Below are 27,083 nucleotides of genomic sequence, written 5' to 3'. Positions count from 1 at the left end.
ATATTTAAAACGTTGTTTGTATAAATGTTCCAAGTAAAATCAATCGATCTATAGATGATATGTAGTGTTGAACGATATAATATAACGCCAGATATTGATTCCTAGATCATTGAAGCAATATAAAGCAATTCCAACTCATATTATGCATTTTAACGTAGACGTCTTCTGAATTGTATAATGCTACGTAAACATAGTTACTCCAGCTTTCAAGCAATTTATCATTCTAACTCAATAACCCAACTTAAGGGCAATTATAATAACTACGAGTACATTAATAAAACAACAAAAACGAATCTAAGTTGAAATAATACATTGTCAAAAGTATGAGATTTCTCATAATATACCATCTTTAAGAACTTGTAGCCTTCCTTATAGTATGGCAACTTTTATATACTTACGGGATTTCTCGTAATATATAACATAGTTGAATACTCTCAGTGTTCTTTATGAAATATCCACTTTTTTCTTATAATATACCTTCCATAAAAACATGCAAGATTTCTTTTAATGTACCATCTTTCAAAAACTTGCTGCGTATCTCATAATATACCAAAGTCAACATTTTGTAGTTTTTCTCATAATATACTAATTTGAACCTGTGAGCGTATCTCATAATATACTATCTTTTAAAACTATGAGCATTTCAAATAAAATAAAACGAAGTAATTTCCACTATGTTATTTAATTGTTAGCAACAATTGTTTCGCCACACTGTGGCTTCATCAGGCTACATTTCTGAACTGATAAGAGTACAAAGGTTTTCGGAATCTTATATAGGAGGAATTGACACAAAAATATTCGAAAGGGTATAAATTACAAAGTTATATTGGACCATTTACAGCCTGGGATTTCCAAACTATCGGAAGAAATTCAATAAAGGGGATGAGTTTACATCCGTTTGTTCGTTCAACAGAATATTTTGGGTATTATACCTGTTTATTTCCAGGGATTCTAAGAGTGTTAGTCTTAAGCTCTTGTTTTCTAAATGAAGAATTTTAAAGTTATTATTGAAGGTATGGTCCCATTCTTTTAAGTGATTCGCGTAGGTTGAAAACGAACTATCAGATGTATAACTCTTTTGGTGTTCCTTTATCCTTTTATTGAACGATCTTCCTGTTTGTCCAATATAAACCATAGGGCAATCATTACAGGTTAACTTGTAGACACCGGATTTAGTTTCTTTATCTGTTTTGTCTTTATTGTTTTTAATGAACATCTCTAAGTTGTTACTTGTTTTGAAGGATATTGTGTAATTGAATTTTGTTTTCAAGTATTTAGCAATCTTTTCAGAAATATTATTAACATAAGTTAACGAAAAAAATTTAGTATCAATACCATAATTTACCTTAGGGTATGTTAGACTCAAAGCTTGCTTTCTTTGTTTATTCCTCAAAATTTGATCAATAACATGTGGACTGTAACAGTTATTCACAGCTATTTGTTTAATTAAATTTAATTCTTTACAAAAATTAGCATGATTCATAGGTATATTGATTAATCTATGGATCATACAATTGTATGCAGCCATTTTTTGGTTTAACGGGTGGTTAGAAGTAGCATGGATGGTAGTATCAGTATGTGTAGGTTTTCTAAAAATACTGAAACTATGATAGTTATTATTTCTGGTAATTGTTAAATCAAGAAAGTTGAGAGAATTGTTATGTTCAATTTCAGAAGTGAATTTGATACTTGGGTGAATGTTATTGATAAATTCTGTGAACAAAGAAAGTTGTCTATTTGTACCTTTGAAGCAACATATAATATCATCTACATATCTAAACCAATAAAGGAAATATTTTGTGTTATTGTTAGAGTGAATTTTGTTTTCTAAATTATTCATGAATATTTCTGCTAGGATTGGACTTAAAGGGTTACCCATAATCAAACCTTCATCAGACTTATAAATGGTTTCATTAAATTGAAAGTAATTTTGACTGAGGCATATTTCTAAGCAATTTAAAATGTCATTCATTATAATCGGATTTGTGTTATTGGTAACAAGTAATTCTTTTATTATTTTAATAGTTTCTGCTGGGGGAATGCTAGGAAATAAGTTCTGTACATCGAAAGAAACAAATTTAGATTTGTTAGGCAAATAAATATGTTTTATTTTCTCAATCAGTTCTAAACTATTTCTTATCGAGTATACAGAATTAAATTTTGTTTCTTTTTGTATAATTGTTATTAGAGCTCTTGATAATTTGATGCTTGGTGCTGAAATGAAAGAAACTATAGGTCTGATGGGGTTATTATCTTTATGAAGCTTTACTAAAGAATATAATTTTGGAATCTGTGGATTCATTAAAATAAGTTTGTGTGTTTGTTGATTTTGGAAAAGACTAACGGATTGATTTATTGTTTCTTTTATTATTTTTTGAAAAGAATTGGTTGGGTCTTTTTTCATAATTTTGAATTTTTTTGGATTTAAAAAGTCTAACGTTTTTTCAATATATTCTGATCTAGTTAGGGCGACAATACTGTTTCCTTTATCGGCTCGAGTAAAAACTAAATTATTTTCATTGCTTTTTGTTACAATTGACTTGACAATTTTTTGGTCAACTGTCGTAGGGCTGGGTATTATTTTTGTTTTCAATATGTTTTTGATGTTATGTTTGTCTGAATTTAAATTTGAGTGTCCTGATTTGGAGTATGATTGTAAAGCTAACTCTGAATCAATTGCTAAGTACTCTAAAGATTTATTTGAATTGTCTCTAAGATTATATTTAAATCCTTTTTCCAATAGTTTAGTTTCATTGGAATCGAATTTAACATTTGATAAATTAATAAATTTTGGAAAGAACTTATGAGTTGAGAACGAACTTAGATTTGTTTCTTTGGCTAAAGTTTTTTGTTTGTTATAAATAAGGTTTTTCAATTTTTTGTTTTGATTTAAAAAAAAAAAAAAAAAAAAAAAAAAAAAAAAAAAAAAATAATAAAAGAAACAATAAATCAATCCGTTAGTCTTTTCCAAAATCAACAAACACACAAACTTATTTTAATGAATCCACAGATTCCAAAATTATATTCTTTAGTAAAGCTTCATAAAGATAATAACCCCATCAGACCTATAGTTTCTTTCATTTCAGCACCAAGCATCAAATTATCAAGAGCTCTAATAACAATTATACAAAAAGAAACAAAATTTAATTCTGTATACTCGATAAGAAATAGTTTAGAACTGATTGAGAAAATAAAACATATTTATTTGCCTAACAACAAATCTAAATTTGTTTCTTTCGATGTACAGAACTTATTTCCTAGCATTCCCCCAGCAGAAACTATTAAAATAATAAAAGAATTACTTGTTACCAATAACACAAATCCGATTATAATGAATGACATTTTAAATTGCTTAGAAATATGCCTCAGTCAAAATTACTTTCAATTTAATGAAACCATTTATAAGTCTGATGAAGGTTTGATTATGGGTAACCCTTTAAGTCCAATCCTAGCAGAAATATTCATGAATAATTTAGAAAACAAAATTCACTCTAACAATAACACAAAATATTTCCTTTATTGGTTTAGATATGTAGATGATATTATATGTTGCTTCAAAGGTACAAATAGACAACTTTCTTTGTTCACAGAATTTATCAATAACATTCACCCAAGTATCAAATTCACTTCTGAAATTGAACATAACAATTCTCTCAACTTTCTTGATTTAACAATTACCAGAAATAATAACTATCATAGTTTCAGTATTTTTAGAAAACCTACACATACTGATACTACCATCCATGCTACTTCTAACCACCCGTTAAACCAAAAAATGGCTGCATACAATTGTATGATCCATAGATTAATCAATATACCTATGAATCATGCTAATTTTTGTAAAGAATTAAATTTAATTAAACAAATAGCTGTGAATAACTGTTACAGTCCACATGTTATTGATCAAATTTTGAGGAATAAACAAAGAAAGCAAGCTTTGAGTCTAACATACCCTAAGGTAAATTATGGTATTGATACTAAATTTTTTTCGTTAACTTATGTTAATAATATTTCTGAAAAGATTGCTAAATACTTGAAAACAAAATTCAATTACACAATATCCTTCAAAACAAGTAACAACTTAGAGATGTTCATTAAAAACAATAAAGACAAAACAGATAAAGAAACTAAATCCGGTGTCTACAAGTTAACCTGTAATGATTGCCCTATGGTTTATATTGGACAAACAGGAAGATCGTTCAATAAAAGGATAAAGGAACACCAAAAGAGTTATACATCTGATAGTTCGTTTTCAACCTACGCGAATCACTTAAAAGAATGGGACCATACCTTCAATAATAACTTTAAAATTCTTCATTTAGAAAACAAGAGCTTAAGACTAACACTCTTAGAATCCCTGGAAATAAACAGGTATAATACCCAAAATATTCTGTTGAACGAACAAACGGATGTAAACTCATCCCCTTTATTGAATTTCTTCCGATAGTTTGGAAATCCCAGGCTGTAAATGGTCCAATATAACTTTGTAATTTATACCCTTTCGAATATTTTTGTGTCAATTCCTCCTATATAAGATTCCGAAAACCTTTGTACTCTTATCAGTTCAGAAATGTAGCCTGATGAAGCCACAGTGTGGCGAAACAATTGTTGCTAACAATTAAATAACATAGTGGAAATTACTTCGTTTTATTTTATTTATAATGAATTTCCGCCAAGTAAGGACCGAATCCATTAAATATGAGCATTTCTCATAATATAACATATTTCAAAACTTGGAACGTTTCTCATAATATACCAAATTTTACATTCTGTGAGGGATCTCATTATATACGATCTTTCAAAACTAGCAGTGCATCTCATAATATATCATCTTTCAAAACTTGTACCTTTTCTTATAATTTACCATTTTCAAAAATTTGTAGTGTTTCTCATAATATACTATCTTTCAAAACTAGCCGCAAGCAGCGCATCTCTCTCTGACGTGAAATGAAAACCGAAAGTCCTATCACAACAAACACCTCTCACAAAAGCGACAACTTCAGGATTATACCTCCACACCCCTTCTTTTAATGCTCCATAATACCGGAAGGATTATTTCTGACTCATACACGTCCAGATAAACTATTTCGAACGCACGGTAGGTTCGTCGACATGATACGCTGAAAGTGGAGAACCTCAAGAACTGTTGCATATATTTGTATTTTGCCGGTGTTAAAGGGTTAATTTCATACAAACTCTTTACTTCCCTTCAAATTATAAGTTCATATACCAGTGGCTAAAACTTGAATTGAAATGAGTTGATCTATTTTATCAGTAACGCAACAAAAGAATACATACACTGTGTCCGTAAAGTATGGAACAAATTCATTTTTAGCTAAACTTTGTTTTAAAATGTGGGGATACTGAAGACAGAGGATTATTTATTCTTGCTGAATTGAATTATGTATACACTATGTCCGTAAAGTATGGAACAAATTCATCTTTAGATAAACAAACCATCTCAAGAAATAATCCTGAAACACGTCGATTTTTTATTTTAATTTACCGTATTTTAAAATAATAATCTAATATACAGGGTGAATTACTTTCGAATAATGACGTCACCGTCATTCTTTTTAAATGGAACACCCCAATTTTGTCTCAATTTTCCGATTACTCTAGCTAAGCTGATTCAAAAAATTTATCACATGTTGATTCCAATTGGTACAGGGTGGACAAAAATACAATAGTTTTGTGTGTGCTCATAAAGTAACGCATAACATTCTTTATTAGTTAAATTAACAATATTATCAAAATACTTATTGTCTAGCGGCAATTGGTTTGAATGTAAAACCCTTTAGTTTGTTACATTCATTACATGTTTTTAAATTGATAAGAAATAATTTCTTTCATATTCTGTCTGCTAGACCACAAGAACCAAATATGTTTGGAAACAGCTCATTTTCATTAATCTAAAAATGTAACAAACTACAGGGTGTTACATTCAAACCAATTGCCGCTAGACAATAAGTATTTTTGATAATATTGTTGATTTAAATGATAAAGAATGCTACACGTTACTTAATGAGCACACACAAAACTATTGTATTTTTGTCCACCCCGTACCAATTGGAATCAACATGTGATACATTTTTGGAATCAGCTCAGCTAGGGTAATCTGAAAATTGAGACAAAATGGGGGTGTTCCATTTAAAAAAGAGACGTCATTACTCAAAAGTAATTCACCCAGTATATTAGATTATTATTTTAAAATACGGTAAATTGAAATCAGAAATCGACGTGTTTCAGGATTATTTCATAAAATGGTCTGTTTAGCTAAAAATGAATTTGCTCCATACTTTACGGACACAGAGTATACATAATTCAATTTTGCAAGACTAAAGAATCCTCTGTCTTCAGTATCCCCACATTTTTAAAAAACGGGCGATTGATATGATGAAGAATATCCTTTTCTACGAATATAGAACACAAGGTGTTTAAATCTTTACGTTGGATAGGTATTCCCAAACTGGAACTAATTAAAAACTTTGCCGAAATCAAATAATTTATTTGAAAGATTGACACTTGCAGCTTGCCAAAGACTAGCCACAAATTTTTGAATACTCGGAACCACGAACAGACACGATAAATAACGAACAGTTATGTATGGTATTGCTTTACTTATAGCGTTTCCTGTTCGTCAACTGTTTATCCCCGAGTTTTACGACCCGGAGCGCTTTACATATCCGAAGTTATGAGATTCCTGAGCAACGTCGGCATATCGGGCCTCGAAGAATCGAAACCATTATTCAAAAGCGTCCTCCGGTCCAAAATAACGAGACAAGTACTAAACGGTGGCATTTTCCGTCTACTTTATGGCCTAGATCGTAAAATTCCCGGTTATCGCGATGTTCTAGTTAGTATCGCTGCGTTGTTTTTTATTTTTTTGAAGAAGGGAATGCGGCGTTGCCTCTTTTACCGTTTTGACGGTAGACATCTAGATTATGTAGAGAAGTATGTATCAGGAATAGTTACTTTATTTCCACTTCATATTTTGTCATAACTGTTACTTAATAACGATATTTACAATTTTCATTATGTTATTTAGTAACAGTTATTAGAAATTTAAATCTGAAGAAGCTACTGCGTAACGAAACAATTGTGATTCATAGAATCAAAAAGTGGAAATAGAATAACTGTCATTTTATTTTCGATTCAGAATGGATTTCCATCATTTTATCAGGTGTGTGAATAAGTCTTTCCCGTTTTTTGTAAGAGATGGCGCCACCAATACTGTGCGAGTATTTAATGGTTACATATGTCATAATCAAAGCTTATTCATCTGTCAACAATTCCACACTAACACATTAGTTGAAATTTTTTCGCATCATAAATTTTTGAAATCGTGAAAATGTCGAAATTTGAGCCGAGTCGACGTCATTTGCGGGAAGTTTCACTTTATTGGTTCAATTTGAAGAAATCTGCTGCCGAGGCGCATCGGTTGCTTCAGGAAGCTTATGGAGAAGGTTGTGTCGATGATTCAAGTGTTCGCGGATGGTTTCGACGCTTCAAAAGTGGCGATTTCGACGTGGAAGACAAGGAGCGTTCCGGGCGGCCGCAAATCTTTGAAGATCAAGAATTGGCGACTTTGCTTGATGAAGATTCGTGTCAAACGCAAGAAGAACTTGCTGAAGCATTAGGAGTTGACCGAACAACCATTTCCAAGCGTTTGAAAGCCATGGGAATGATCCAAAAGCAAGGAAATTGGGTGCCGTACGAACTGAAGCTGAGAGACGTCGAACGGCGTTTTTTCACTTGCGAACAGCTGCTTCAGCGACATAAAAGAAAGGGTTTTCTGCATCGTATCGTGACTGGCGATGAAAAGTGGATCCGTTACGATAATCAGAAGCGAAGAAAATCATGGGGACTACCCGGCCATGCATCATCATCGACGGCCAAGCCAAATATTCATGGCGCCAAGCTCATGCTCTGTATATGGTGGGACCAGCTAGGTGTGGTTTACTATGAGCTTCTGAAACCGAATGAAAGGATCACAGGCGAGGTCTATCGACGACAATTGATGCGTTTGAGCCGCGCACTGCGAGAAAAACGGCCACAATACTCCGACAGGCACGACAAAGTTATTTTGCAACATGACAATGCTCGCCCACATGTTGCACAGCCGGTGAAAACATACTTAGAAACGCTCAAATGGGAAGTCCTACCCCACCCGCCGTATAGTCCAGACATTGCTCCGTCTGATTACCATCTCTTCAGATCGATGACGCATGGCCTGGCTGACCAGCACTTCCATTCCTACGAGGAAGCCAAAAAATGGGTGGATGACTGGATAGAGGCCAAACCGGTCGAATTTTTTCGCAACGGGATTCGTATGTTGCCAGAAAGATGGGGAAAAGTTGTAGCTAGCGATGGCCAATACTTTCAATAATTCATTTGTAACCATTTTTTCACAATAAAGGCTAAAAATTTGAAAAAAACGGGAAAGACTTATTCACACACCTGATACATTTAAAATAGCAGTTATTTAATAACACTTTTACATTTTCAATATCTGTTATTTAATAACAGTTATTAAAAATTTGAATGTTGAAGCGTTGGAAATATTTATAATTCACGAAACAGAGTTCTTCAATAATAAATGTCTGTTTAAAAACTCAACAAATCTAATCTTTTTTCTATTTATAGAACATATTTCGTGGAAACCATTTTCAATTAAATTGGGACATGAAAGAGAACTTTTAAAATGAAGAAAATTCAGGATTTTCAGTTATTAAAGACAATTCAAAACAACTTTAGTCACGTATAAGTCTTTCTGTATGTCTGCAAATCCGTATAACAGCCTCAACTTCTAGAATTCTCATCCGATTTTGATAAAATTTGGCAATATCTATATTACTATATTATTTAATCGAAATTCATATCGCCACATTTTGTGCTGGAGTGAATACTTCTTCGTATGAAGATTCATTAACACCTTAACATGTTAGTGCCTTAGCTTGATTGATTCTTCAAAACAAAATATTCACCTTATATGACACCGACAGACTTTTTTTATCTTTTCAGAATTAATTTTTTTTATTGGTCTTTCGAAATTTCCGCTCGAAAATACCATTTCAAAGTATTCTGAATAACTTTGCTTAGGTGTCCGTCTATCTGCAAAACCCTTGTAACAGACTTAAGTTCTACAATTCTCATCAGAGGTTAATGAAACTTGGTATGGATCTTCGGATTGAATAGTTAATAGCTCAAAAAAAAAATCTAGCTCTTCGAGATAAACGGTACGCCTTGATCATGCACATCATGGTTCTGTAGGTATTTCAGCACTTTAAGATTGGAATTCTTAGGACCCACAATACCAGGCGTTCTACCTGTCTAATTTTGATGATTTAAAATGCGGATTGGATCATCATATCACGTCACTCAATAGGTTACGGGCCCAGCGCTCAGATAAATACCAAGCAATGACATGGTAAGTTACTCCATTGACAACAACGGTTAGAAGGTGCTGCAGACAAAGAAATTTGACTCTAATGAAGAATGACAGAGGTTGAATAAAGACGAATCTTTCTACAGAAAAGGCCAGACTTCAAGTGTTACATACGAATTTCCTCAATGAAAAAAAAAAGTGACACACCTTTTGGCAGAGCTTTTCTCATTTTTCCTTTCACTGAAAGACAAAGCCGTCCTCGAGGAAAATATAAATCCGGCAACAATGCAAGGATGTTGCGATTCAACGAACGCAACGATCTCCTCTGTTGGACCGTTAGATATATCTATGATGAATCGACATCTCACGGATTGCTTTGACGTTTCTTACGCGGCTTTTCGATCAATTGTAACAATTAGAATGTCGGAACCGTTATCCAGAAAAGGGATAGTGCCGATAATTCCAGCGCACCATCTAGAATTATCGGTTTTTGCGTTGCGAACGTCAATCAGGGTTAATATGATTTGATACTGATACATCAAACCAAAGCTTCCTTTGGAGTCTGTAAGACATAGCAAATTATAAGCAATTAATAAAATGCATCACTAGTTATTTGATAGAATGAAAACCTAGGAAATGATCGAAAATATTGAATCTATAGCTTTGACAAAAAAAAATGCAACACCAAGAAGGTACCCACTGGAAGTTTGAGACAGTACTTTTTGCCAAACAGGGTTTTCCATGCTTGGAATACTCTGCCAGAAGAAGTGATATCAGCACACACCATTAACACCTTTGAGAATAGGCTGGACAATTTTATGGACTTGTAGATTCAGTTTTTATTTTCATTTTCATTGTGTTTTTTTTTTATTTGAGCGCAATAGGCTAAGTTCTCTGCTCTATCTTTTGTATGATAATAATAATAACAATAAAACTTGGCAGAAAAAAAGGTTCAAGTTTTTCCTTATTTTGATCAATAACTACCTTTGTTTAGTTAAACATTTCTGCCTAGTTTGTTCACAAACGCCTTCTTGTTGTTACATTTTCTCATGTCGCAGATTATACCTAATATGGACATGCGCCAAGAGCGGAAAAAAGTGGATCCCTACGAAATCATTTATATTTATATTAGATGTACAACTTTGCTTTCGCCATTTTGCATAGATAGCTGTAGCGATAAGTGGTAGTCGAAATAAATAGATCGTAGATGTGATACAATAAGCATAGGTATTTGTAAACATAAAGCCATCGAAATATTAGTCGATTTGTGCCTGCATTATAAAGTTATTCTAGATCAAACATGTCAGCTAACGAGCCAAATTCTCGTCATTTACGGGAGGTTTTAATTTTCTGCTTCAATATGAAGAAACATGCGGATGATACTCATCGAATTCTCTCAAATATCTATGGTGAGGCCGCTATTAGTGAAAGAACCTGCCGAGAGTGGTTTCAACGCTTCAAAAACGGTGATTTTGACGTCGAAGACCAGCATGGCGGTGGAAGAGAGAAGGTTTTCGAAGATGTAGAATTGGAGGCATTACTTGATCAAGACTCATGTCAAACGCAACAAGAATTAGCAGGATCATTTAGAGTGATCCAAAAAGCCATTTTAAAACGCCTGAAAGTCATAGGAATTATTCAAAAACAAAGAAATTGGGTGCCGTATCAGTTGAAGCCGAGAGATGTTGAACGGTGTTTGTTTGCTTGTGAACACCTGCTTGCAAGGCAAAAACGGAAATCGCATTGTGACTGGCGACAAAAAATGAGTTCATTACACAACCAAACCGAATATTCACGGTTCCAAGGTCATGCTCAGTATTTAGTGGGATTAGCTCGGCGTAGTGTATTATGAGTGGTTAAAACAGACTGAAGCAATCACACGCGATCGTTATCAAACGCAATTAATGCACAAATGTATAACCAGTTTTTTACAATAAAGGCTCGAATTGCGGAAAAAACAGCGGAAGAAAGTTGTACGCCTATCAACCAATCCAAATGCCCAAGCCAACTTTCAACAATATCGGAATAGAAATTTCACATTAGGATTTGAGCAAAACGCATCGTATAAGTATCCGAAAATGCTGGTTTTTCTTTGGAAAGGCTTACGACCAAGATATGAAGATGTTTACGCATGCTCAAGTAAGATATGATATAATCTCATTAAAATCTGATAAGAATTTCATATTTGTGGGTGTTACAAGGATTTGCAGACACAAAACCGAAGTAATTCAGAATAGTCTGAAAGAAATTTCGAGAGACCAAAAAAATTTGAGTTTTGAAAAGATTTAAAAAAAAAGTCTGTCGGAGTCATATCTAGGTAGTTCGTTGGAGTTTTTACCAAATATTCGTTCATAGTGTAAAATCGCTTCTACTTCTCATAACCATGTAACACCTATAAGGTGTAAATGAATGAAGAATCTGCTCTACCTCAAAATATAACGGTATGATCTTAAAAATTACGCGATACTTAATCTTCAATTAGAAGTAGGTGTTACACTCTGAACCCTCATAAAATGTGATGAATCATCCAGAGCACTCAACAAGATCAAACAACCATAGAATATCGCCCGAGTTTATTTGATCTACTCTCAATTTTCACCTCTCAAGGACTTTACATGGCAAACACGAATTCGATTCAAATCGAAAACCAACATTTATACCTACGATAAAAACAACCTATTAACAGAGTGACGGACGTACCGACAAGTTTATTGACACCGTAAATATGTAAACATTCCATCCTCTTAATTATCTGAGGATCGGTAATACTATCGAGATAATAGTAAACAAATAATAACTAGAGATATTCTGGGAGGAAAGACGTGCATCATCTGGGCAGTCGATTAAGATTATTGAACGAGCTGAGCCACACACGAATTTTATGTTCTATCAGATTTATTTTAGGACAGGATGGCAAATAACTTGATTGGATCAAACAGCGGCATGGGCCATTTTGGTTGATGGTAACCTCAGAGTAATAAACATAGATTAAGGGAGCATATGTCATTTTCAGTAAGCAATTTTTGTCCCCAACATGAACTATCAAATTTGACATGAAGCGAGCGGAAATGAAAACATATCAGTGATACGACATTTCACTCAATTCGAGAGTTTCTCAACAAAGAACGCACTTCTAATGTACCATAGTGAATCAACGTTTCATATCAACTCAAAATGTATTGAAATAAATACCATAATATATCAGAAATTCAGAAAACAAACTTCAAGCGCGCCAAACGACGTGAAACAACCGATGACACTAGGAGAGCAAAAGTTGCCAAACCTTGGATTTCAGCAGGTATATACAGAAAATAATAAATATTCTGCTTATTATAAATGCGACAATTATATATATTCAAAGTTGCATATTTACTTGAGAATCAATCAAATAAATATATACTTTGGTGACGTGTTAGTCTTTCTGTCGGTCTGTATGTCTGCAAATCCGTATAACAGCCTCAACTTCTAGAATTCTCATCCGATTTTGATAAAATTTGGTAATATCTATATAACTATATTATTTCATCAAAATTCATATCGCCACATTTTGTGCTAGAGTGAATTCTTCTTCGTATGAAGATTTATTAACACCTGAACATGTTAAGAAGTGCCTTAGCTTGCTTGATTCCCCAAAACAAAGTATTTCCCTTATATGACACCCACAGACTTTTTTTATCTTTTCAGAATCAATCAAATAAATATATGGTTTTGATTGATTGATTGATTTATATGAATCCATCAAAGTCGATCGAAGAAAAAGATGATGTTAAATTTTTTTTTTAATTATCACGATGTTTTACTGTTTGAATTATTGTCTGAAAATAAGACGAAAATGAAGAATAAAAATAAAATACCAGATGTGTGCAAATAAAATTACACTATAACGCACAATAACGAATTTCTTGTACAAAACTCAGCAAATCTTGTTTAATATATAACTACTTCATTAGAGCTATTCTAGAGTAGGTGAATGATAAACCATAGTAAAAAATTTGTAATGTTTGTGTGTCTAATTTGAAGCATTCGTTTTTAATCTCCTGAATGAATTGAATTCAAGAATCCTTGACGTCGCGCAATCCCGAATATCCAACCGAATCGGAAAAACGGTAAAAAACTAAACAAACACAAACAGATGTTACGTTAACACCACAAACTGATAACAAATCAAGGTCGTTTTTTCGTTTTCACCGAACAACGCAATCGTTTCACGAAATCCCCCAAATACAGAGCATAAAAATATGAAACGTCAGAAAACACCTATAGATCGGCGCATAGACATTCCTGATTTATCACATCCAGAAAAAAAATTATAACCGATAAAATGTAAACAAGAGCAGGGTCGATTCGCTGTGATGTAAAAGTTCGCTGTTTACAAAGTTGAAGTTCGTAAAGCTACAAGGGTCTTACATGAAATAATTGTAGAACGCTTTTGAATTCATGCTAGGTTATGTTGACGTTGGATGACATTCGAGATGAATATTTCATTATATTTCAAGAAACATAGCCAGAAATCTATTTCAGGGAAAGTTCTTCCGATTGAACATAAGATCTTTTAGTAGTTATGAATCATATAATAAGGAAATATCAGAAAATTCATTTTGTGTATATTGAAAACGACATAGTGATTTTTTTTCCCGATAGTCTAATTTTCTAAAAAAAAATCGTGCTTACCTCATGTAAATAATTCCTGGTTGCATTATCGCCTCTTCCATCATCAGCCATTGGTCCTGGGTAAATAAGAAAAAAATCATGAATAAAACTCACCAACCACACAACATTTTTATATTTCATGCGTAAGCGAGAAAATAAATTAATTTTATAAAGAGTTTTTTTTTAGAGCTATAGAACTCTAAATTGCAATAAAACAACGATGGATTATTCGATTGACATGAATTTTATTTATCCGCGAGATAATCTTGTGGCATTACATTTTAAATATGATTTCTGGCATATGACCGCCACGGCTGGCTCGGATGTAGTCCAATCTGGACGTCCAATTTTCGATGACTTTTTCCAACATTTGTGGCCGTATATCGGCAATAACACGGCGAATGTCGTCTTCCAAATGGTCAAGGGTTTGTGGCTTATCCGCATAAACCAATGGCTTTACATAGCCCCACAGAAAGTAGTCTAGCGGTGTTGAATCACAAGATCTTGGAGGCCAATTCACAGGTCCAAAACGTGAAATTAGGCGGTCACCAAACTTGTCTTTCAATAAATCGATTGTGGCACGAGCTGTGTGATATGTTGTGCCGTCTTGTTGGAGCCACAGCTCCTGGACATCATGGTTGTTCAATTCAGGAATGAAAAAGTTAGTAATCATGGCTCTATACCGATCACCATTGACTGTAACGTTCTGGCCATCATCGAGTGAACGAATTACAGTGACCTGTAACGACAATCCCTAGATAGCTGCGATACTTTCACATTTATTACATTATGGATTCGGGCGAGAATTGCCTTCGGTCAAATGTACAACTATTGTGCGAAGTAATTAAAATGAACCGCGTTCTCCAAGAACAAAAAAGCACAGACCCGAAGTCAGGTGCTAGCGAGCGCTTAGTTATAATGTTCGCACTTCGCTACACTCCCAACTTAGTAGATACTTAGTGAACATAGAAATTTGTGATATCAAGATGTATGCACATAGAATTTGATGAAATGTGTTATTTGGAAACTTGTCAACAAATTTCATATTTTATGAAAGAGTAAAGTCAGTTGAGGTCACAGAACAGCTGGTAGGACACAAAAAAAATCTTTCAAATGAATGAAAATAGCCGCTTTGAAATTTCCTCTCAAGCATATTATTTGTGTTTTTTTTAATTTTAGGAACTAAATGTTGGACACGATATTCCATAACCTGAGTTCCTGTGAAGCAATGGAATCGTATTATTGTATTTTGATGTGAAGACGATTTCATTTTCTTTGCAAAGTCAACAATATTGGCTCCTATTTTTTTTCATATTTCGTTATCGCCAACAACACGAATTATATTACCTACCCCTTTCCGATGCATAAGAATTAAACAAAGTAAAAAAAAATTGGCCCTTCGAGCCGGATATTGACATTTCATTATTGATTAATACAGCTTAAACTCATCTGATTATGATTCTTCAAGGAACAAAGATTTCGAATGAAGCTTTTTTGGATTTATTTTGTACTAGGAATAGCAAAATATTAGAAATAGTCGTTTTTCAGAACCGCCCTGTAACTCGAGAATGGAGCAAAATATTCAGGAATTCACGGCTTGGTTTGATTTTCAAGCTACTTGGCTTGAGCTTGACTAGATTTCAAGTCAACCTCATAATAGAATATATAGTATAGAAACATAAATTATATCACTAATAGAAATAGAATATAGAATAGAAATAAGATGTAATAGAAATAGAAAATAAATTAAATCATAACAAAAAAAAAATTGAGAAACCTCCAGGCTTTGTTTGAATTCATAATTTTCCATCAGGGATCTAAGACACATGAGGCATCTTATAAATTTGTCGCCTAACGTATTGCGAGTTTTTGTACCTGTAAGAGCAACTCTGAAAAATTGTCTTTCAACAGGAGCTGGAGATGCTGGCGTTGATAAGAAATCCTTGGCCATTTTGGTCAAGTTTGAAAAGATCTTTCTGAAACTACCAAAATCTATCAATAGATTTCATAGAAATGTGAGAAAACTTTTAAGTCACACTGTCTCTCGGCGATCGAGGAATCCTCTTATTTAGTCTAAGCGCGTACGAGATTGCAGAAAAATATGCCGTGCAACGCGTGCATATCACGCTCAAGTAATATCAAGTAGCTTGATATCAAGTCAAGCAATAAATATCTAAAATCAAGTCAAGTCAATCTCAAGTAAGTAATTTTTCACGAGCTCAAGTTTCAAGTCCAGTAGTTGGTTAAAATGTCAAGCTACTTGGCTTGATGAATCCCTCAACATATTTACGGTCTGATTTCTGATATCTTATAATTTCGAAGAAGGAGATCGAGATCCCTTGAAGATTTTTTCTCTAAGTTATATAGTTCTCGAGATGCTCTCAGTGAGCATCGAATTTGGGACACCCTGTACAAGACCCTGAAAGCTTCGCGGGCGATACGGCAAATAGCACCATCCTACTGAATCACACAAAACAAAAAAAAATTTTAAATGAAAACTAAAATAACCTCTTTTCTAAATTTTCAGTTTCTACGGCGCCCAAACCAAAACCGACGCCACATTGTACATCCAAGTGTGGGACGCGCTGGTAGAAAACTCGCATGACCTACGCCTCCATCTCCGGAGCACGGTGTGTTTGTCAGTGCGCGATTTTTATCTCCAGCACACAGAGAACACAATTCATCGACCCGGCAAACACGAAAAAAAAATTAGCCATAGCGCGGCTTTCATTAAGATCCTTTGAATTATCTGCCCACATTTGTTTTCGCGTTTTGAGCCCGTAGAATTGCCGGTCACGAACTTCGCCATACTCAGTAATTTTTTTCGTGCGGATTTTAATCACCTGAAACCCCCCTCCGTACGCCCCTGCGTGGAATCATTATCGGTACATTGTGATTTTAATTAGGCTATGCGAAAAGAACGGGGCGATAAGGTTTGTTACTTGTCTAGGCGTGGCGCTAATTGAATAGATTCATTATCTTTTTTAGTTTATAATGAATAACAATAATTGCATAAATACTCCAAGTCACTATAGACAATCTTTTATTGAGGAACAATAGTCAAGACGTCTGCTATAAAATGTTTATGTGACCACGTGTACTACTGTGTAGAAAAAGTGCCGGTAATTTCGATGATAACCTGCGAATTTATCATATCGCTTTCAAATACATCTACGCCAATGAATAATCCAATTCATTTTTTCGAAGAATTTTCAAGAATCTATTTTACTACTTCTTTTTATCAATATAAAAAACAATGCCTTTTTCAATATAGGCATCCTCGTACATTATTTCGATGTGACGAAACAAATAAGTAATTAATTATACAAAAAACTCTAAAAACTCGAATAATCAATACCTGATATCAGATCATGATAAACCAATTGAATTGGGCGAATTTAGGATGACGTTAATTTTTCAATAAACATACAGTTTCCTATTTGCATTACCTATGCATTAAGTTCTGTTGTGAATTCGACATTTTCTAGTTAATTAATTAAATATCCTAGGTACGTCGAGAGTTTGTACAGATCCATTTCCCATATAGAAATTTCTTTCAAAACTTCAGAATAAAATTGCATGCTTATCTCAAACAGCTTGCTTTAGCAGGAATGTAGAAAAGGAGAAATCTTCGCAATGAAACACTATTAAATAATAAGCTTATCGCTAACATCAAATCGATCATCATAAAAAAAAGGTTGAATCAAATGCATTCGTGAATTGCACTTTATTGTTAAAACTGCAAGTGACATCACGTTGAGTAAAATTGCATTTTGGCGGCCTCCTTGGATTTTTTTATTGCTTTCTTCAATATAAATATTAACACGAATTGAAAATATCCACTAATTATGTGATCAATAAACATTTCTTAATCTTAAAATTAATAAATGAAAGTTCTGTCAATAGCATATTCTCAATGTATGCCTTTTATCGTTTGAAAACCTCAAAATGTCAAACTGAATTCAGGGAAAGAAAAAAGTCAACTAGTGGTACCTATATCGGAAAAATGTTATCTTGTTATGTTAGTGTTCACAGATCTTGTTTAAATTTCATGACACTTGAAATTAACTGACAAAGTAGAACACAGTAAACAAAGTTGATGGCGAGTGACTCAAACTCTCAGTTGTATAAATTTAGCGGCAAAAAGAATTCCCACAACCAACCTAAAGGCTCTTAAATTATCAATTCTTCGATTCAGCAGAATTTGTCGAATTAACTTTGGAGAAAAGCACATACAACATCTCCAGTAATAATATTCAAGTAAAATCTAATGAACATGTTATGGGATATTGAACTTACAGATAAAATGTCTTTATTGCAGTTATTTTACTATTATTAACTCTGTACAGTTTTAATTTTTCACTTATGTTTAGGATGTTATCTCCAAAATATGTTAGAGTTTATTGTTTTTATTGGTTCTTAAGAATGAATGATCTTATTATTATTCTATTATCTTCCTATTCTAACCTAACATAACTAACTAGGTAATGAGTTTTGATTCGATGGTATAAATTTTTTTTTCAAATTAACTCAAATAAAAATTCATAATGGCTCTGTATCTTCGAAACTGTTAAGGTTATTTTTCACATTAACAAATTTAATCGATCCTTTTATAACTTAATCTATCAAACGGGACGTATACGATAAAAATATCTTGAATCGAGCTATTATTAAATAATGAATGCATAACATTATTTATCAAACTACCGATACTGGTAGTTTCCAATATAAATTTGCAGATATTGATTACTTGCTGGTAAATGAAACCTATGCAAAAACTGCAATAAATGCATCCATTCAGATCAAATACATCCGAATTCTTCGATACATCTCAGGTTTCAGAATTGCAACAGCAAGCTGTCAACTTGAGGCATTTAAAAGTTGCATCTGAAGGTTAAATGTACATTTACGAGGGAACTACAAAGTCAGTACGAGAAAAATGTAGGTGAATCATTAATTCAAAAGCAAAGAAATCGTAACAAGTGTGATTCACAAGACTCCTTTCTACCTGCATGAATAATTCATTAAATTGTTTTACAGGTGAATACAGTGGGCTCTTGAGAAGCATCGATTTTTTAGGTTAGGAATAAAAACAATCCCTTCGTTATATTGGAAAATCGTTTTTCAAACTTTATGGAACGAGCATATAACAACAAACAAGGTATAATTACAAGAAACAAGGAAGGGAACAACCTGTGCACTGATAAAAACTAATGATTTGCCAGTTGCAGTTTTATCATGAATCAACCAGAAAAGATAACAGACACCTGATAATGGTTGCCAATTCAAAACGAATTTGCGCCCATGGTAATTATTTCGATATAGATTTGACTGCGAAATCTAATAAGAAAAAGCTGTTAATGTTTGGACTTAGAAATCAAACCCATTCAAGTGTTTTATCCACTCACCAAAACAAAATGTCAATTATCAAAACAGTTTATTTATGAAGAAAGCATCCATTTTAAAGTACTTTTCACTCTGATATCACATCAAAAACCTTTTGCACTCAAGCACTTTAAATAACGACACTTCAACAAAATGTTCTAATTTTACACCTCTTCCATCTCACTCGAAGCACGTCTGAGATCACAGACAACGGTACGCGAACACATAACAAAACGGTAAAATGGCGACTGACAGTTTTTGAATGTGATCAGATGAATTTCCTATAGTGTTGCTATCTATCCGCGAAACACTGAAGCTGGTTCCATCTATCGCTATTCATCACAGATTTCTGGATTAGTGAACCGCAATTTCTAGTGAATAAATCGACAAACAATATTTATCTCTGAATGTTGAAGAGCTGATAATACCTTAATTACTTCAAAAAGTAGAAATCATCAAAAAACATAAAGGCTAATTCAAAAAAAAAAACAATATTCATATTATAAACGTTTCTATGGTTCTGGACGAAAACATATTAATGTCAAAATTGTACAATTCAAATGTATTATTGTTCAAATATAATTTTGATTATCCTACTAAATTTAAGATGTATATATTCCTCAGCTGGAGATCAACTGGAACAATATCGCTCATGTCTTTATTATTGCGTTGACCAAGAGTGCGATACAGGTGAAATAGTTAATATAGTTAAACATCATTCTTTGTAAATACAAAATTTTAGACGGTCGATCATATTTGCACAACTATGATGAAATCAATATCTTTCCATTCATGCAATGGCCATGTTTTGATGAATGTAGATACAATTGTATGTGGGATACTGTTGAAAAACTTGAATCGGCTAATGTTTCGATTCCTCAGTTTCACGGCAAAGTGAGAAAAGAAAATATTGCTTATGTAAATTATTGATTATATTTCCCGTTTTCAGTGGCCTTTCGTGAGAGTATTAGGCATACAGGAACCAGCCTCTACAATCTTCTCATTTTTGAACTTCTTATTCCATTTGAAATGGATTAAAATATTCCGAAAGAGAGTATTCAGTGGCGCCCCTCTTTATTGGATGTGGCATGTGTTCGCTTGTGTAAAAAAAAAATATTCCTTTACTTCGACAATTATTATCATTGTGACTTTCAGGTTAACTTGAATGCTTGGTTTTGGTCCATTATATTTCATGCTCGAGATACACAATTTACAGAATTTATGGATTATTGTGGTGCTTTTTCTATTATATTGATTAATTGTTATGTTTTAGTGTCAAGGTAGGCTTAACATGAAAAGCTATTTGGCATAAAATACAATAAAACCATAATTATTACTTTTCAGGATTTGTTGGATACTTGGAAAGCTCTATTGCTCGTTGATATCTCTATTTTTTATTTTATTTTATACAAACCATGTCTTATATCTATACTCAGCTAGAAGAATTGATTATAATTATAATATGACCTTGAATTTCTCCATTGGTGAGCTATTATATGTATATCATAAATGTTTCTTCAATTATTTTATGTTATAGCTATTTTTACTGTGATCTCATGGCTGATTTGGTGTTACTGGAACAGAAAAAGCAAACCCTATGTGGATAAATGTGCCATTTATGCAGTTTTAACTTCTGCTGTAGCTCTACTAGAAATAATTGATAGAGCTCCTATCTTTTACACTATTGATTCACATTCCATTTGGCACTTATCAACTGCATTCCTCGTTGGAATTTTTTACAGGTTAGTAACGTAAGATATTCAGGTAGAATGAAAAGCTGAAGTTCAAAATGTATATTTGAGTTTTGAACCTTACATAAAGCAATGATTTCACAGCAGTTATTTGCTGCATTTACACTTCTTTCTGCGACGACAGCATCTGCACGAGCAACAAAAATCGCACCACTTCGCAAATACACAACATAAGGGACAGCATTTCTCACAGGGGAAACAACATCTATCACAGCATTTCGCACAGCAACCTCCACAACATCTTCCACAACACCCAAAGCAACGTTTAGCACAACATTTACCACAGCAACCTGCAAACAAACAATATTATTTATTACAGCATGGACTTCCTCGAATGAAACTGATAAATATATTCTTATTTCCAGGTTTGCCATCAAAGATTGCAATCACCTGAAACGGCATGAACTGAAAGCAAAATCGCTGAATTTTAAGAAGCCTCTTTAGTGTACAATACATTGTAACTTAATATGTAATGGCCCTCTTTTAAATCTTGTTAGATTTTATATTAAAGTTTTTAAAATTAATTCTGAAAACAGACTTTTAATTCTATCAAATATACCATACCCTGAGGTCGTTTCTTCTTTTTCTCAGCACATTTACAGCATAAATTAGATGGTACCACATCAAGGCCTTTATCTTTTGCTTCTTGTCTTTGCTTTTCTCTTTCTTGCATTTCACGTTCTCTTTGCTTCTTGGCTTCCTTTTCTTTCTTTTTGTCCAATTTTCTGGTGGTGGAAAAGACATATTACTCATAACTTAGAGGGTAGAAACATATACAACATATATAAGGGATCAGGAATTTCTCCTAGTCCTTGAATTGAAATTAAATTGTGAGAGTATTATTTTACCCAACTAGCGTACATACCCCTCTTTATCAGGTGACTATATATTAAGGCAACTAAAGGAAACCCAATACATCTTTGTATTGTGGAGATCTAACAAGAGGAATTTCTCTGCTTAACAAGATGCCTCGAGGTCATTTGCTAGCTTCAGTCTTTCTTGTGAACCACAAAATTAAACTTACTTGATTTTCTTCTCAACCTCTTTACAAGAAGGAGCTTTCTTTTCATCCACTACTCCTGTTACCAAAACTTTCAATTCCTTGATTTCACCTGCCTGCTTACACACTGTATCTACTATACAACGCATGTTCCTGCTGTGCATATCAGCTTCATCCCTTAAAGTAATTTCGATCTTTTGCAAAGTTGCGAATATCTCCGCCTGAAAAAATACGAATTAAATTGCTTCATCATCGACATCTTGTTATATGATCTTTAGAATCGCTAAAAAAACATTTCAATGAATATTTTTCAATACAAAAATTACGCTGCAAGTTTATGTATATGACAACAGCTTAGTATTTCTTCTAACACTAATATTAAAATAAACGTTGCATAGTATAGCTTACAAGAAAAACTCTGGACACGGTTGAGACAACTTTTTTAATCAATTTTAATATTTTACACATTTCAAACTGAACTATAAATAAACTATAATCATTTCAGAGAGGGTTACTGAATTTTTTATCAGCGATTCCACAGGTTCATATTCAAAACATCCGTCGTGTCAACCATGATTTTCGGAATGTTATTGTACTATTTGCATCATCAAATATATGATATGCAAATTGCTGAATACAATACTCTTTAGTCTTTACGGCAAAGTCCTAGCGTTGAGCGTTATAAATTCTGGCAATTTATTTATATTTCACGCTCGAATTAGTCATAATAGATTTGAGCTAGCCCTAAGGACCTATCTCTATTTTTCCTAAAGTGGTGAACATTCTGAAAAAACTCCCAATTGAATGAAAAACCCAAGACCGCAAAAGAAATTCATCCCCAAGATGAAACATTAACAAGCTTTCACGTCCATGTGGTAACAAAATTTCAACTCAAGCTCAGAATATAGATAGATAATATTCTAAGAACTCAAGATTGGTTCCGAGGCAATTATACTGTGGTGACTATTTGCTAACTCCATAGATGGCGCCGCACGTTGCACAATAATAGGCAGAATGACACCGCTTGGAACATAGTCCCAAGCTATGGTGGTAAAGGGTGTATAAAGAAGGGACTACTGTGTTGCCAATTGCAATACTGATGAATCCAGCAGTTTTTCAAGAAAGTAACATCGAAATTTATTGCCTCGCCAAATTGAAGAATTTTTTGATACAGTCTTAGGACAAAAGATCTTAGCGAAGTGCTATGAAAAAGATTGAGGAATTATTTCCGCTTCAATTAAAAGAACTGTTGAAGCAGATAAACAATCTTGGTGAATTGTTCTACCTTAATAGGTTAATTCAATTTCAACTTTGGAAAATATCTCTGTACTGGCCAGAATTGAGAGCATTTTTCTGATCGCCACACAAACATATTGAAGAAAGTGATGAGACCAACACACCTGCCAGAAAAAGAGCACAAACTCTTATTTTCATTGTCTCGAAACATTTATGTGATATAGGCAAATGTACCTACAAGAAGCAGGAGTTTCAGGAGAAGGAAAAAACCGAAAGAGAAACACTCTGGTGGAATCTTGCTGCCAGAAAAAATCAGAAACTCTTTTCATTGGTCCGGAACCTTTCTGTGGTATAGGCAAATGTACATACAAGAAGCAGGAGTTTCAGGATAAGGAAAAAACCGAAAGTGAAACAATCTGGTGGAATCTTCCTGGTTTGGATCATTCCAAACAGTTTCTTGGAAACTTTGACAGCACGAGATCTAAGAAGTATCTGGATTTTTGCAAATATATTCTATACCCTTTCAAAGAATTCCTTACAGGTAATTGTAGCCTCAGGAACCACCTCATGGAATGGGTCTAGCAGAAAACACGACGAATTCAGATTCTGTAGGGAGGAGGCAGAAACTCTCGATTACCTGGTGACGAAATGCCGCGCCATCACTAGCCAACGCAATAAAAGCTCTAGACAAGAGACTTCTAGAAGTGAGGAAGTAGCTTCCAGAGTTCATAAAAACTCTGGAACTGGAAGGCTATCTGTAGATCACGTAATAGCGAGGTTAGCTCTGATGGGGGCCCAATAGACCATTAGGTCGCAGTGCAATGGAACCTCTTTGAATCTAATCTAAGCATATTCTGCCTAAATTAGCATCAATTATATTAAATCGATGCTTGTAAAGGTAGGAGAAAGAAGGCTAGAGGAATCTCCTAGTACCGCGTGTTATTGCCTAATTCCATGATGTTGCGAGACAACTCATACAAATAGAGAAATGTATAGGAATAACTAAACATGATGATAGCATTATTCAACCTTTTTGCGTTCTCCAATTTTCATCAACTCACCTCTGTGTTTTCATTAATACCAGGAATCCTCGAATCGCCCTCACCGTTGGGCGTCAAATGAGGACATAAGTCACCTGGTTGACTCTGGCTCCTCAAGGGGGCGGTGTGATCAGTTACTCTAGGTGGCGCCATCCCTACGGCGTAAGGCGAACCAACGTAATTGCTTGCGTAAGGCGGGTGCAGATGATCGCTGAAGGGTTGAGGCGAATGTTTCGCTATCATCTTCTCCTCTCCGTGTGGGTAGATACTGTTGTAAGCCGATGGATGTGCCATGGCGTGGGGAGCCCCAGGAACCGGATATGGTGAATTGTGATGCGGGGAGGGCTGGTGTTGTTGCGGAGGGGGCTGGTATTGTTGCGGAGGGGGCTGGTATTGCTGCGGAGGCGGTTGTTGTTGTTGCGGGGGAGGTGGTGGTGGTTGATTTTGAGGTGGTGGGGGTTGTTGGGGTCGTTGTGTCGGTGTTTTCTGCTCAGTCGAAATTTTCTGTTGACACTTGCAGCAAACCGGCGGCCTCTTACAAGAACTTGATGTTGCGACAGGCTTCTTTGGTTCGGGCGGCTTCGGCGCGGGTTCAGGACATTTCTTCTTTGGTTCAGGCGGTTTCTGCTTCGGCTCAGGCGGTTTCTGCTTCGGTTCAGCCGGCTTCGGAGCTGGTTCCGGACATTTCTTCTTTGGTTCAGGCACATCCTTCTTAGGACACGTACAGGGTACAAACGCTTCAGGTTCAGGCGGAGGTGCATTAGCCCGTCTGTACGAAGAAGTACAACTTCGGATTATAATACAGCTTGTGTTAATCTGTTTATCATCCGTTCCTTCATTAGAACAGTCGTCCAACAGTTCGTTCTTAACTTCTTCGCTGATCGCGCAGGAAAGATTACCAGACTCCGTGCCCTGTTCCCCTTCGTTGAAATAGCAAGTGGGTATTATAATCTTATCAGCGTGTATGATGGTCTGGCCGTTGGCGCCTTGGGTCTGGCAGCAACAGAAATTTTCTTCTGGCGGAAAATCAATTTCTTCGTCGCAGTAACAACAAGGAGGAGGGGGGCAGCACTGACAACCTAAGGTAGCAGCTGGTGGGGGAGGTTCACACTGGCAACAACCCGTGTTTACCGGCGGAGGTGGTTCACACTCACAACACCCAGCAGAGCTCGGTGGTGAACAATCACAACATAAATTTTCAGAAGGTGTAGGAGGGGAGCACTGGCAACAAGACGTGGCAATGGGAGGAGGAGGAGTTGGTGGATACGAGCAGCAGCACCTTGGTGGAGGCGGACAACACTGGCAAGTTGCTGCTTTGGTCGTATTCTGCGGTTTAGGAGGAGGCAGTGGAGGTGCGTAGTAAGGACAAAAAGGTTCGGAACCACAGATTCGAGGACATTCTGGAGGTGCGTAGGTCTCAGGTTCGGCGGCAGGACAGCACTGACATAAGCCATCTCGATTCGGTGGCTTGGACGCCTTCATGATCGATTTCTTTTTAACTGGCGGGCTTGGTACATAATTTTGTTGAGTGGAACAGCAGCAACTTTTCGGACTGTTCTTCTGTTCTTCCTGTTGTTTATCGGTCGGATTAACGCATATTACAATTTTAGAATTCTTCTTAATGTCGGCACCCTTCTGCTTTTTATCCACAATTTCGTATCTAGGGCATGGCTGTCCTTCAGTATCGCAACAGCACTTTTTGCAAGTGCACACGTTGACCGACTGGTCGTTCCAGTACTCTTCAAGAAGTATGTTGTTTCGTTTCAATTTGTCTTCTAGATATTTTCTCAGTGCTGCTGATTCTTCATCAGAAATATCTGATGATTCCTCAATTTTCCTCCGATTTCCTCTGCTGTAGACGAAGACAGTTCTTGCAGAGCCTTCGGTTTCGACTTCTGTGAATTCTTCGTAATTTTCGCGGTCCTCTGTATTTCGGTATGTGCGTTTTTTCTTGCGTAGGTGAAGTTTTGTTTTGGACCATTTGCATGCATTGTAAATGTTTATGAGTCTTTTTGCCAAACTCTGTAGTTGGACTTCATCTTCCATTTAAGATATATCCCCATTTAACTCGAATGTTTTACTTGAAATTTTGACATCTTCATTGCCATCAATTTTGAAGTTGTCAGACGACGAGCTTTAAACGATCACAGAGGAATTTTTGAGTTTCTGCGCACATGTTCTAAGGTCTGTATTTTTAAGGTGAGAGTGGTTTCAAATACATGGGTTCGACTCACTGAGGAAGAATAAGAGGTCAACATAGTTTCTGTCCGTCCGCTGTGTACACGATCACCCTCGAACGGAATGCGCTAGACTTCAAATTGTGATTAATGTACCAAACCCGTTCGATGGTTCCAGTTTAACCCATATGAAAATTTGTTTTTTCAATATTTTTGAATTAATTGAATTTAATTATTTGAAAAATATCCACCGGATCGAACTGAAACCACTTACAAAATAGTGGAATGAATATTCCTACGATATTTTGTGTCGTTCTTGCTAGATTAAACTTGAAATACGTGTGCTTATATAGTCCACCGAAACAATGAGTCAATAAACAATATTCAGCTATATAGCTCTCATAAGGGGATGTATTTTGAATATTTTCGGCCATTTTCAGAGAGGATTGAAGTTAA

General features: G+C 34.8%; 3 protein-coding genes across 10 annotated transcripts in view; 1 reads left to right on the top strand and 2 right to left on the bottom strand.

The window, feature by feature from the left end:
* Nucleotides 1-19,675, bottom strand: part of LOC123679748 (rho GTPase-activating protein 21-B) — a 259,603-nt gene extending 239,928 nt beyond the window's left edge. For 5 of the 8 annotated variants that reach the window (XM_045617202.1, XM_045617206.1, XM_045617204.1 and 2 more), the window contains exons 1-2: nucleotides 19,447-19,673; nucleotides 14,060-14,115 (exon numbers count right to left, since the gene is read on the bottom strand). In XM_045617202.1, coding sequence (XP_045473158.1) covers nucleotides 14,060-14,110 — 51 coding nt within the window. In that variant the 5' untranslated portion in view covers nucleotides 14,111-14,115; nucleotides 19,447-19,673. Of the gene's footprint in view, nucleotides 1-14,059; nucleotides 14,116-19,446 lie in introns of all 8 variants that reach the window. The other 3 variants (XM_045617210.1, XM_045617211.1, XM_045617212.1) reach the window with 2 other exon arrangements.
* A 267-nt stretch (nucleotides 19,676-19,942) lies between these two features.
* On the top strand, nucleotides 19,943-21,698 carry LOC123679752 (post-GPI attachment to proteins factor 3). The gene is made up of 7 exons (XM_045617215.1): nucleotides 19,943-20,113; nucleotides 20,166-20,317; nucleotides 20,373-20,525; nucleotides 20,579-20,703; nucleotides 20,768-20,907; nucleotides 20,961-21,165; nucleotides 21,540-21,698. The coding sequence occupies exons 1-7, from the start codon at nucleotides 19,984-19,986 to the stop codon at nucleotides 21,616-21,618; spliced, it is 984 nt and encodes a 327-aa protein (XP_045473171.1). The 5' UTR covers nucleotides 19,943-19,983; the 3' UTR covers nucleotides 21,619-21,698.
* Nucleotides 21,202-26,585, bottom strand: LOC123679749 (pollen-specific leucine-rich repeat extensin-like protein 1). Its single transcript, XM_045617213.1, has 4 exons — nucleotides 24,472-26,585; nucleotides 22,199-22,395; nucleotides 21,739-21,899; nucleotides 21,202-21,464 (listed from the first exon to the last, which is right to left on the bottom strand). Exons 1-4 carry the CDS (start codon nucleotides 26,494-26,496, stop codon nucleotides 21,262-21,264), a joined length of 2,586 nt encoding a protein of 861 aa, XP_045473169.1. The 5' UTR covers nucleotides 26,497-26,585; the 3' UTR covers nucleotides 21,202-21,261.
* Nucleotides 26,586-27,083: the final 498 nt, after the last annotated feature.

This window comes from Harmonia axyridis, chromosome 5 (assembly GCF_914767665.1).
Source record: "Harmonia axyridis chromosome 5, icHarAxyr1.1, whole genome shotgun sequence".
NCBI classification, from domain to species: domain Eukaryota; kingdom Metazoa; phylum Arthropoda; class Insecta; order Coleoptera; family Coccinellidae; genus Harmonia; species Harmonia axyridis.
Note: the sequence above shows the minus strand (reverse complement) of the source record. Positions and strands in the feature narration are given on the sequence as shown.

What these genes read in the sequence shown, in the direction of transcription:
- LOC123679749 (XM_045617213.1), bottom strand. Translation starts at nt 26,496, where the DNA reads ATGGAAGATGAAGTCCAACTACAGAGTTTGGCAAAAAGACTCATAAAC. An exon ending in GTATTAATGAAAACACAGAG is followed by an intron (nt 22,396 to 24,471) that starts GTGAGTTGATGA and finishes GTATTTTTTCAG; the next exon opens with GCGGAGATATTCGCAACTTT. An exon ending in AAAGAAGAAACGACCTCAGG is followed by an intron (nt 21,465 to 21,738) that starts GTATGGTATATT and finishes GTTTGTTTGCAG; the next exon opens with GTTGCTGTGGTAAATGTTGT.
- LOC123679752 (XM_045617215.1), top strand. Translation starts at nt 19,984, where the DNA reads ATGTATTATTGTTCAAATATAATTTTGATTATCCTACTAAATTTAAGA. An exon ending in TTCCTCAGTTTCACGGCAAA is followed by an intron (nt 20,318 to 20,372) that starts GTGAGAAAAGAA and finishes TCCCGTTTTCAG; the next exon opens with TGGCCTTTCGTGAGAGTATT. An exon ending in GACCTTGAATTTCTCCATTG is followed by an intron (nt 20,908 to 20,960) that starts GTGAGCTATTAT and finishes TTTATGTTATAG; the next exon opens with CTATTTTTACTGTGATCTCA.